This window comes from Loxodonta africana, chromosome 24 (genome assembly GCF_030014295.1).
Source record: "Loxodonta africana isolate mLoxAfr1 chromosome 24, mLoxAfr1.hap2, whole genome shotgun sequence".
Taxonomy (NCBI): domain Eukaryota; kingdom Metazoa; phylum Chordata; class Mammalia; order Proboscidea; family Elephantidae; genus Loxodonta; species Loxodonta africana.
The window spans coordinates 46,915,550-46,928,274 of record NC_087365.1 but is presented as its reverse complement, the minus strand read 5'-3'; the positions used below and the strand labels follow the sequence as shown (position 1 = coordinate 46,928,274).

General features: G+C 48.8%; 1 protein-coding gene across 4 annotated transcripts in view; it reads left to right on the top strand.

Annotated features, from left to right (window-relative positions):
- Nucleotides 1–12,725, top strand: part of SULF2 (sulfatase 2) — a 144,598-nt gene that overhangs the window by 101,510 nt on the left and 30,363 nt on the right. For all 4 annotated transcript variants that reach the window (XM_064276176.1, XM_064276175.1, XM_064276177.1 and 1 more), the window contains exons 5-7: nucleotides 4,456–4,625; nucleotides 10,035–10,185; nucleotides 11,603–11,778. In XM_064276176.1, coding sequence (XP_064132246.1) covers nucleotides 4,456–4,625; nucleotides 10,035–10,185; nucleotides 11,603–11,778 — 497 coding nt within the window. The remainder of the gene's footprint in view (nucleotides 1–4,455; nucleotides 4,626–10,034; nucleotides 10,186–11,602; nucleotides 11,779–12,725) is intronic.

Sequence of the window (12,725 nt, the reverse complement as noted above, 5' to 3'; positions counted from 1 at the left end):
ACCTAATATTGTGCATAAATAAGTGCTTTTAGCAACTAGGAGCAGCAGGAGTGAGGCGGACAGGCCCCATTTTCATCTCTGGCCCCTAAGACACATGACTCATGGCCCCAGACCCCACAGGGCACCCAGCCCTGCCCCTCAGACAGGCTCTCCCTCTCTCCTGCCCAAGAAAATTGCCTTGCTAATGCCAACCTTTTTTTTTTTTTTTTTTTTTTAATGACAACTTGAGCAAAACAATGCTTTTGCCTAGAGCCACAGGCTGGCGAGCTCCTCAAACGCCTCCTGAGAAAGTGAGGGCACTGGAGATGGGGTGGCTGCAGGGAGGACGCAGAGGCTCGGCGAGTGGGCACGAGAGGCGACATGGTCGAGGAATGACGTCCAAGCAGGGTTTCCCAGCCCCTGGCTGTCTCCCAGCTGTGGCTTCTAAACTCTGGGCAGGAGCAAAATCCCCGGAACACTCATCTCACTACCGCCCTCACCAGAAATTCTAGCTCCTGAATACAGAGGTGGGCCCCCTGGGGCTGAGGGGCTGGTGGGGCAGGGGTAAACAACAGGCCTGACCCAGGGCTGAAAGAGGCAGAGCAGGTGACTTTTCATGGTCTGTCAGCCATTCTCCCAGGTTCTAGAAAATTCACCTAGCAGGCTGCATGGTCCTCCCACCTACCTCCTTTCGAGCTAATGACTCTGAGTCCCTAACTGCTTCCTCATGGCTGACCCAGGCACCCTGAACTCAAGTTGTCCAGAACTGAACTCAACATGTCACCTATCACCTAGACCTTCTCTTCCTCCTCAACTCCCCCTCTCTGCACCCTTCACCCACTACCCAAACCAGAAACCAGTGGTGCAAAGGACACAATCAATGACCCTGTCCTACAAAGTCAGCTGCCATCACCACATTGCCACCACCAATGTGACAGGCCCCTTTATCCTTCACTCTGGACTTGAATCAGGTTCTGTGGCCAAAGAGATGGCCGCCCACCCCTGGAGTCAGGGCAGTGTTACCTCACCCTATGCACATGGATGGATGGGGAGGAAGCGCCTTCCTAAGGAAAACACAGGCTCTGTGACCCAGATTGGGGAGTCCAGTTGATGCTGGATAGATGTGAGCATCAGATGTCATTACAGATGCCTCAATGCAGCCAGAGGAGATGAGGGAGTGGCCTTTGAAGGGTGGGGAACCAGGAAGGGGGAGGAGGGTCTTAGACATGCAGACATTCTGCCACCACCAAAGCTGTAATAATGTCAGCTATGTACAAAGCACTGGGTCAAGGGCTTTACGTACATTAACACCTTAAACCCTCATAACAGGCTTGGGAGGCAGGTACAATAATCAGCCCACACCTTCTGAAAACCAAACCTCACCCAGGCTGTAGGGGCTGCTGCTTCACCCCTCATTGCTCTCCCTTTCTATGCCCCCACCCCCCAGAGGTAACCAGGATCCTGAGATGGGTGCTTATCATTCCCACACATTCCTTTATTCCCTATGCAGATATCTGGAAACAATACATAATATTGCTCAATGTGTTCTTAGACTTCATATAAATGGAATCATATACATATCCTTCTACAGGCTGCTTTTCTCACCCAATATCGTGTCTGGAAGATTTATTCATGTTGATATGTGCAGCTCTGGTTTGTTCTTTTCCACTGCTGTATCATCCCATTGTGTGAACAGACCACAATTTATTTGTCCTCTCCAGGGAATGAATGTTAATATGGCTTTAAAAAAAATAAGTTTAGTCACAACCAAACAGACATATATCTGGGGAAATCAAATAATAAAGATGGGTTTATTATGGGGGAAAAAAATGGAACAAAAGAAGAATAAGAGACTGGTTAAATAAACAGTGGTGATCTGCCCAGTGAATTACAATGCAGCTAGAAAAGGATGAATATAGTTTTTACTGGTATGAAGGAACTCCAAGATGTTCTTACAATGTGAAAAAGGCAAGGTGAAAAGCACCCTCTGGGTATGTGAAAAAGGTGAAAGTGTGAGGGCGAGTAGGATCAGAATAAAACGCACAATCTCTTGTATGTATGCAGATATCTCAGGGGGAAAGCCCAAGGAAGTAGTCACACTGCTTTTCTGGGGTGGGGCTGCTGCTGGGTGGTTTTGGGACAAAAATGGAAAAACTGTCACTATGAGCCATTTTGTAACTTCTGGATTTTGAAATATATGACAGTATTACCTACTAAACCAAACCCCATTGTCGTCAAGTCAATTCCAACTCATAATGACCCTATAGCTATGACCAAAGGTTCATAGCAACCCATAAAGATTACAGCCTAGAAAACCCTATGGGGCAGTTCTATTCTGTCACGTGGGGTCACTGTAAGTCAGAATTGACTCAATGGCACTCAACAACAATTAGTTACATTATTTTAAGAACTTTTCTAACACCTTTAAATCATGCTCCTTCAACTATAGCAGCAGCTCTTAGTTTTATGTGATAAGTACAACAATGTAACATGTCATATTATTTTAATGTAATAGGTTCTACAATAGCCCTCTTTTAAAAATCTTTTTTATACCAAAATTAATTGTAAAATATAGTCAAGGAAAAGTATATAAACCAGCAAGTGACCTCTTCTCTCCTCTTATCCCAGCCCCCAATTTACACTTTGATATCTATCCTTCTAGATTTTTCCTTGGTGCTCAAAAATATATGAGGTTAGGGATGTCACTTTTCCCCTATACCCTGCTGCCTCCATCCTCCCCACACACACAAAAATGAAAATAGACTGCTTCTGGATTTGACTGTATAGCTTGTTCTTTCCCCTTTCCCTTAACAGTATATCTTGGACAACTTTCCCTGTCAGTAACCACAGGCCTACTGTCTTTTTAATGCATGTGTAGCATTGTGTAGTATGGAAGTGGAAAAGTTAATTAACCATCCACCTATTGCTGGGCACTGCAATATGTTTTTGCTTTATAAATAATACTGCAATGACCACCCTTATGCACACAGATATAGCTTATGAGTGTGCCTGTAGAAGTGTGTCTGTAGATGTATGGGTACATCGGTAGTACTTTACGCCAGAAGCTTCTTCACCCTCCCCATCACTGTTTTTTCTCTAAAATAGTATTATCTCTTTTTGAAAGTGGTAGTTTTGAACAGAGCAGCTTCTATGAAGCAGAGGGTAAATTTTGAGGATTCATTATCTTTGAGATAAAAGCAGCTAAAGATTTACTAGTTCAAGAAGGGTGTAGGAAACGCTCAGCTTCTCTGCTGAGCTTTTAAAGCCCTCAATTTCTGTTTCCTCCAACTCTTCTCTCCTCCTGCCCCATATCTAAGTGGGCTCCTCACTTTTCTAATGGAGCCACACATGCCTTTGTTTATGCTATCCCCAAATTTCACCTACTGATAATTTACACTGCCCTCTTTGTTTCTTGAACATATGGCAAGCTCATTCCTGCCTTGCAACACTTGCTTTTGCTGTTCTTTCTGTCTAGAACTCTTCCTTTAGGTCAGTGATTCTCAATCCTAGATGAAAACTGGAATCACTTAGAGGCTTTTTAGAAATTCTAATGCTCAGACTGAACCACAGACCAATCAAATCACCATCTCTAGGGGTGGGTCCAGGCATCCGCAAAGCTCCCCAGGGGACTCAAGTGGGCAACTGAGTTTGAAAACCAGTGATCTAGATCTTCCCATGGCTGGCTGCCTTTCTCATCATTCATCTCTCAGCTCAAATGTCATCTCCACAGAGAGGCCCTCCCTGACTCCCCCAGCTAAAGTATGCTCCCCCTCCTCAGCTCCCAGATAGTCTTTGTTACATCTCCCTGATTTATTTACTTCATCTTTCACACCCTGTCACACCCATCTTGTTTCTTTGTTTACATGCTTGTTCCCACCCCACGCCCACCAAAAATAGATGCTCAAGGAAAGTAGAGAGGTACTCATTCTACACCGTGGTATCCTAGGGCCTTGAAAAGACTTCAGACTTAGGAATCAAGACTCAGAAGTCCTGGCTTCAACATTTACCAGCTGTGTGACAGTGGACATTTTGCATAACTTCTCTGTGCCTTAATTTTCTGTTCTAGCAAACAGGAATTATCATTGTACCTACCTTCTAGGATTATGTGAAAACTAAATGAGTTAATAGGAGCAAACAGAAGAGTTCCTGCCATACCATAAGTACTCAATCGTGTTATTATTTTTAACATTCATTATGTATGAATGATACAAGGTAATTCCTCTCCTGTCCTCCCTAACCCCTTCTCTGCATTATTTTTCTCCATGGCATGTAGCACCATATGATCTTACTTATAGTTTATTTGCTTATTTGTTATTGTCCGTCTACCCCCTGCACCACAAGCTCCGTGAGGGCAGGGATTGTTGTCTGTTCTGTCTGCTGCGTCCCTGATGCCTAGCACAGTGCTTGGCATGCAGCAGGCACTCAGGACAAATGCACATCTCCTCATGCCATCTCCCTGTCTCTCCCCACCCCCAGGATTACCTCACTGACCTCATCACCAATGACAGCGTGAGCTTCTTCCGCACGTCCAAGAAGATGTACCCTCACAGGCCAGTCCTGATGGTCATCAGCCACGCAGCCCCCCATGGCCCCGAAGACTCAGCCCCCCAGTACTCACGCCTCTTCCCCAATGCGTCCCAGCACATGTAAGCATCTGAGCCTGTGTGTCAGAGCCACTGGTTGGCACATGGGTGGGAGGGACAGGCTGTGATACAGTGATGGCATAGCTGTATCTCATGCCTTCTCTTTAATCTTCCTGCTTTAAAGACCCTAAGACCGCACTGCTCATCTCAGGGGAAATGGGGCACAAACCCAGGCAGCCCAGCTAACACACCAAAGCAGGAAACCAGAGTGGTTAACATGTGATTCACATCTCCCTCCAAGAGGTCTGTGGGTAGAACTGCATTTCGGGGTAACAGGTTTTCTCGGTAATCCTCTGTATTTTATTTTATACACTTGAAAGTATTCCTCAAGGGAGGGTGCATTGCTTGACCAGACTACTAACATATTCCAAACACTTAGTGAGCTATTGACTATGTGGCAGACTCTATGCTAAGCCCTTTACATTACATCAAATCCCCAAATACTCACAATGAACCTTGGTGTATTCTTCACCTATTGCAACATAACAAATTACTCCAAGACTGAGCAGCTTAAAACATCAAACACTTATTGTCTCACAGTTTCTGTAAGTCAGGAATCTGGGAGTGGCTTGGCTGGAAGGTTCTGACTCAAGAGAATCCCAAGGTTGCAGCCTAGGTGTCCAGTCAGCTGCCCTCTGAGGCTTGACTGGGACTCATTCACATGGCTCTTCCTCACCATGAGCTTCCTCAGATTGCTTGAGTGTCTTTACAACATGGTAGCTGGCTACTCCCCGAGCAAAGGATCCAAGAGAGAGAGGCCAAGATGGAAGCCGAAGTCTTTTATAACCGAATTTTGGAAGTGACCTACCATCACTTATGCCATATTCTATTGGCCACATGATCCTACAATGTGAGAGGGGACCACACAAGGATGTAAATACCAGGAGGCAGGTTCTCAGAGGCTGCCTGTCACACTTGGTATTCCCGTTTTACAGATAAGGAAACTGAGGCCTAGCAAGGTGAGGTAACTTACCTAAGGTCACCCAGCTGGTACATAGCAGAGCCAGGATCCAACCCACCCATCTGTCTGCCCCCCGCCCAGTCCTTCTCCACCCAGCTGGCTATTCAGTCTTCCTTCTGCATTTCTCTGCTCCCAAAGCAACCCCCGCTTAGCAGCGACAGACCCATATGCTCAGCAGCCCTTACTGTGACATTTCAGGGTGACAAGGACAGGGCAATTTGGAATCTTCCTGAATATTCAGGGTGTTTAATTTTCATTACAATCAGGATGCAACGCCCTCCTCACCCACCTCGCTGTAATTACTTTCTGACAGCGCCCAAGTGGCTCAGAGGGAGGAATGGCGGTGTGTTAACCTTCTGATCCCTGGTCTGTGGGGAGAAGGATTTGACAGAAGAAGATGAACTGCATTCCGGGGCCGCAGCACCACCCTCCGGTTCCCCGGCCACCAGCACCGCCCCCTGCATGTCTGCCTGGCCCCTCCCACCCAGGCCACTCTGCTCTCCCCCCAGCCTGGCCTCTCCCCCACACACACGCTGAATCTGAGGGTGGCGGCGTGGCGACTCAGTCCTAGCTAGGGGACAAGCCCAGGGTGGACACTTGCTGCCACAGCATCTCCTTTAAAAGAGCCTCCAGCTTCACCCTGAGCAGCCCCGGCATTTCATGATGAAATTGTTTGACATTGCCTGCTCATTTATTTCCTCTTTGAAATGAAAATTACAGAAATTGAAAATAAGCAACGCCTGCTCTTACTTACCCAGAGAAGCCACCTCCGCCTTACTAGGGCTGGGTTTGGAAGGCTTTCTTATCTCTGGGCTATAATCATTTCCAAAACACAACCGAAAAAAAGAAAGTTCTGCAGCTGGGCTGTTTAATTATGGCAGTCAAGGAGGGGTGAAGAGGGGCGGGGCCTGCTCGTCGGATCCAAGTGCCAGATCTTTCTGCTGGGAGTCTCTTCTCCCATCCCCGCACCCCGACCAAGCCCGCCCCTGCCCTGCTCTCCTTGGGGCAGCCTGGCAGAAGCCCCTTTTATCCCCCTCACACAGACACACAGGCGCGTATACACATGCACACAGATGTGTGTATACACACGCACACAGACACATATACACACAGATGTGTATACGCACGCACAGATATTGCAAACACAAACATGTACACACAAGCACACTGACACATATGCAAAGACAGACACACAGACACACCAATGCATACACAAAGACATACAGATGTGCAAACACACAGACACATACACACAAGCATACAGACAGGTATGCAAAGAGATACAAATACGCAGACATGTATACACAGACATGCATACACAGGGACACGTGCGCACAAAGATACACATCCAAACACACACAGTCACACAGACACACACCTTTGGCAGTGTGGCATCTGGGATGTGGGTTTATGGGCCTGTCCCTTTGTAACCCCAAGGGAGAAAGTGGGCTCAGAGCCAGGCTGGCTGGCGCTGGTCACCTCAGGGCAGGGGGTCAGGGTCCTGCACTAGCGAAGGGGAGCATTCTCCTTCAGGCCCTTTGTTGGACACAGCAGACATTCCTGGGATTCTTGAGGAGGTGTGGGTTTCCCATTTTTGTTCCTCCAGCAGCCCAGTTCATGTGAAAATGCCGACACCCTCCCTGGAGAGCCAGCACCCGGCATGGGCCCCAGGCAGAAACCCAGGCTCTGAGTCCTCTGGCCTCCAGATCCTTCTCCCAGAGTCTCAGGGAAAGGGCTTAAGAGACCATCCCATAACAACTCCTGACAACTCCCCACTGGCTGTTGAGGCCACACACCCCCTTATCTTCTAACAGATTCAGGGATGGTGGCTAAAAATTACATCCTGGAACCTGGGCCCCTGGGGCCTGTGAAATGGTTCTTCCACCCCACTGGCCATCTCCAAGAGCATCTCTGTGTACGACCCCTGCCCCAGCAGCCCCCTTCCAGTTCCTCAGTGCGGGAGCCCAGAGGCAGCGGTGGACGGGTTCCTGGGAATGTTCTAGGCTTGGGTCAGGCCCTAAGGCCGTGGCTGGGAGGGCCCAGTTGGGACCAGGGCGGACTCAACAGCAGGAAGCTACAGATCCACCAGGGACTCCAACAAAGTCCAGAAGGAGCCTCTGAGCTGGGATTCACTGCAGCTTACATAACAGCCTCCATAGCTGTCAGGATACTGAGAGCCGCAGCGTCACAATTTCTACCAGGAGAGCAAGAGAGGTTTGGATAATTCAGAGGCCCTTAAGGCCCTGAGGGGGCGGGCAGGAGGGGAGTTTTCTCCCCTCCCCTCACTCCTCCCCCACTGAAGCCCCTTGCCCACTAATACTCGTTTTGAAAACCTTTCATCTTCAATCTGTGGAAACCCAAACTTTATTCTCAGCTTTGACTGGGGCAGGGGTAAGATTCGAGGAAAACCTAGCCCTTGAGTATCTTCTGACCCAGTGCAAGGGACGCCCACGTGTTAGGGGGGTTTATTTATTTATTTATTCTGGTGAACATACACACAACAAAACACACACCCTTCAAGAATTTCTACGTGTCCAATTCAGTAACAATGGTTACATTCATTGAGTTGTGCACCTTTCTCAACAACCTTTTCCAAACTATTTCACCATTTTTAACACAAACCTGTCCCCCCCGCCCCAGCTTCTCATCCATCCTTTGAAGTTGCTGTTGTCAATTTGATACATACAGATAAGTCTCTAAAAGAGTGTAACGCTTCGTGCAGACCTTTTCTAATTAGGCTAAACTGTCGTTTGGTTCAAAGATGACTTGAGGCAAAGTTTTGGTTCAGCTTAAAGATTTCCTCAGAGTAAGAGTTTCAGGGGTCATCCAGTCTCAGTGGCTCCAGAAAGTCTAGATTCCGTGAGAATTTGACATCCTGTTTTCCTCATTTTCTGTTGGAGGTTTTAAATAAAGCATTTCCTATCAATGGCGTGCCCCACCTAGGGTACCCCACACGTTGGTGGGTTTTACAGTCGCTCAGATCCTGGGGCACAGTATGGGCTGGGGTGACAACAGCCTTTGTTTTGCTCTTGGTTTGGGATGGAGTGATCCATTTCTGGAACCTTCTGGAAACAGTAAGTTCTGAGGCTGTGAATTGAACTGACGTGTGTTCTTGCTGCTCAGTCCTCCAGCAGAAGCACCATCTCCAGACTGACCCGCACGTCAGCGGGCACTGATGGTCATACAGCAGGGAGGCTGACCCTGTCAGCTCCAGAGGGTGGACTGTGAGAGGTCGAACCCCAGTGCTGTCTTTGGCAAGTTAGTTCACCCCCCACCCCGGGCTTCAGTTTCCTCATTTTGCACACAAGGAGAATAAAGCCAGCGGCCGCACCTAGGACTGGTGTGAGAATTAAATGAGACAATATAAGACAAGCCCTTCGAACCACACCCACACCTGGTAAGAGCTCAGGGACTGTCATGGGTATCATTCATTTGTTCATTTGTCATTAATAATGACATTTGGCCCCATGACATGAGTCACCGGGTCCAGTGGCTCCCCATTCAGTGAGGCCCTGGGCAGGTCCCCAAATCTGTTTCCTCTTTGGTAAAATGGAAGAGTAAATTGAAACTGGAAGGATAATGGTGACGATTAGATTAAAAACTGGGGCATGTCCCCAACGCACTAGAGGCCACCCTCACAATTCCCACCATGTGTGCACGGCTAGGATTTACTTCATTTTTACATCTATTAGCTTTTTCTTTAAACTAAACCTATTTTAAAAGGAAATTTTGTAGCCCTACCTTAACCACGGAGTCCCTGGGTGGTGCGTACCATTAATGCGCTCGGCTGCTAACCAAAAGGTTGGCAGTTCAAGTGCACCCAGAGGAGCCTCAGAAGAACGGCCTGGCGATCTACCTCCAAACAAAATCTACCGTTTTGAAAACCCTGTGGAGTACAATTCTACTGTGACGCACACCAGCTCCACAGCGACTGGTTTTTGCTTTGTTGTGTTCTTTTACTTTAACCACAAAAACCATGTCACTTGCCATTAACCAAGGTAACTGGAAAATAAATACAGTGAACACAAGCAATGCTGTTAAATTATAGTTGGATGCTAGTGCCTGCTGAAGGCTTTTTAAACTTGAGCCCTTCCCTTCCTTAAAGAGGGAGACTAGCAGATTCGAGAGAGATGTTCAGGAAAGCACCAAAGCAAGACTTTGGCCTGGATGTGATGGGAGGTCTGGGACAGCCAGCTTTCTCACTTTGTGGTTCAACGTCATTTAATGCTGTACGGATTCCAGCCTCCCATGCACAGCCCACGTGGAGGAAGCCTGGACTAATGGAGAGGAGCCTGCTTAGAAGGACCCCTGACGCCCAGTGTCCACTGTCCCCCAAGTAGCTGCAGAGACAATGTAGGGTGGCCCAGGTCCCCTGTGGCCTCACCACTCTGTGTGTGTGTGTGTGTGTGTGTGTGTGTGTGTATGTGTATGTGTATGTGTTTGCCCGACAGCACGCCGAGCTACAACTATGCGCCCAACCCGGACAAGCACTGGATCATGCGCTACACGGGGCCCATGAAGCCCATCCACATGGAATTCACCAACATGCTGCAGCGGAAGCGCCTGCAGACCCTCATGTCCGTGGACGACTCCATGGAGACGGTAGGCCGCCCTCCCACCATGGCCTCTTCCCAAGGGTTGCTCGAGACCCCTCGGCCATGGCCAGCCCTGAGCCATCCTGATCACTCACCATTTTCCAAGCATCATCAACCAGAGAGGAATGGAAACAGAAGGCAGAACAGGAAGGCACTGTTCAAGGCCTTGCAAAACAGCATGGAGCAATGCAGACAAAAACCTCTTCCTTCAGAAATCTATATTCTAGATTTGTGCTGCCCAATACGGTAGCCACATGTGGCTACTTCATTTAAAAAAAATAAAAAAGCATTATCGAGATACAGTTCACTCATTTACATTTACAATTCAGTGGTTTGTAATGTATTCACACATGTGTAACATCACCACCATTTTAGAACATTTTCTTCACCCCAAAAAGAAACCCCACACCCGTTAGCTATCACCTCCCACTCACCCCATGCCCCCAGGCACAGGCAACCACTAATCTCCTTTCTGTCTCCATAGGTTTGCCTGTTCTGGACATTTTGTATTCATGGAGTCAGACAATATCTGGTCCCTTATGACTGGGTTCTTCCACTTAGCGTAATGTTTCCAAGGTTCATCCATGTAGCATATGTATCAGTACTTCGCTCCTGGATCATAACCCATTGTATGGATTTTATTTACCCATGGCTATTTAAATTAGTTAAAGTAATTTTAAAATTCAGTTCCTTGGTCTCACCAGCCACATTTCAAGTACTCAATAGCCACATGGACTAGTGGCTACCATCTTGGACAGCCCAGATGTAGAATCTACCATCACAGAAAGCTCTGTTGGACAGCATAGATATAGAACATTTCCATCATCCCGGAAAGTTCTGTTGGGCAGTGCTGTTCTAGATCATAAACTCCTGCCACAGGCCACAGTCCATATTCATTCATCCATTCAACTAACATTGAGTGCCAGAGCACATGGGATACAGCAGGGAGCAAAATGACAAAAATCCCTGCCGTAATGGAGCCCTGGTAGCACAACAGTTAAGTGCACAGCTGCTAACCTAAAAGTTGGCAGTTCGAACCTACCCAGTGACTCCACTGGAGAAAGACCTGGTGATCTGCTCCTGTAAAGATTTCAGCCTAGGAAACCCTATGGGACAGTTCTACTCTGTCACACGGGGTCGCTATGAGTTGGAATTGACTTGATGGCACCTAACAACAGCAATATAAGTTGATAGCAGTGCTGTGAAGATAAGAAAAGGGAGGAGGTGACAGGCAGTGACAGGAGGTGGAGTACTGTTTCATATGTGGTGGTCCCAGAGCCCTCACCAAGGTGTCAATTGAGCAAAGACCTGAAGGAGGGGAGGAAGGGGTTTTGGGATCTCAAGCACCTCATCAGCCCCTGGTCAGAGGTGGGCAGGGCCCCCCACACCCTGACCCCTGCCCGCCCCTCCGGCCTGTGTTGCAGATTTACAATGTGCTGGTGGAGACAGGCGAGCTGGACAACACCTACATCGTCTACACCGCCGACCACGGCTACCACATCGGCCAGTTCGGCCTGGTGAAGGGGAAGTCCATGCCCTACGAGTTTGACATCAGGGTTCCCTTCTATGTGAGGGGCCCCAACGTGGAGGCTGGCTCCTTGTAAGTGTGTCACCCCTCAGATCCTCACGTCCCCAGGGTGCCCCCAGCTCAGCACAGATCAGAGTAAAGCAGGTCATAGAGCCTCAAAGCCCGAGTCACCCCCTGGGTAGCGCACAGTGTGGAACAGTGATTACATCACCCAGAGAGGATTCAGAGGTGCTCCTTACCCCCCTGTCAGGGAAGGAGAGGCCCAGAGCCGCTAGCACCTGTGAAAACAGACTGCCTGTGCCTGGGCGGAGTGCCAGGAGGCCCAGCCAGTGGAGTAGCACTCTGATTTCTGTCCTGGGCTGGGCCATCATCAGGGCTGGTGGCTGTCAGGGCAGCACCCGCCACCGCTGCTGAGCCGGCAGCTGAGTATCACAGAGATCAGCTGAGCCAGCCCCGGGGCGGTGGCACAAAGGGAAGGCCTCCCCACCCATCCTTTCTGAGTGTCACGTGGGCAGTGGCCCTCTGCCAGCACCTCTCCTTGGGCCCACCTCTGAGATGACACCTCCCAGCAGCAGCTCTGATCAGCTGGGATATTACGGAAACCAAGTCGAATGGGTTTTTTGAAATGCAGATGATCACTATGAAGACTGGTCTGGTCTGGCTGGCCTGGCCTTCGTCAGGGCCCAGACACGTGGACACACCGCAGCCGCTCACACAGCTGCTGCAGAATCCTTCCTGAGAGGGCTTGGACAGTGTGGTGGATTCCAGACCCAGACTTCCTGCCACTTGGGGAAACCTCATCGCCCCACTCCCCGCCTTTGGATCTCAGGGTCCCCACCTGAAATAATAGATAAAAATAATAGCTCAGGTGTCTCCAGCACTTCTTCTTCAGGCCCCAGTCTGAGCACCTTGCATCCATATAACTCACTGAGGCATGCCAACAACCCTGGAGGTGGCTGCTATTACTGTCCGTGTTTTATACTCAAGGAAACAGGCACAGAGAGGTTAAGTGCTTGAGG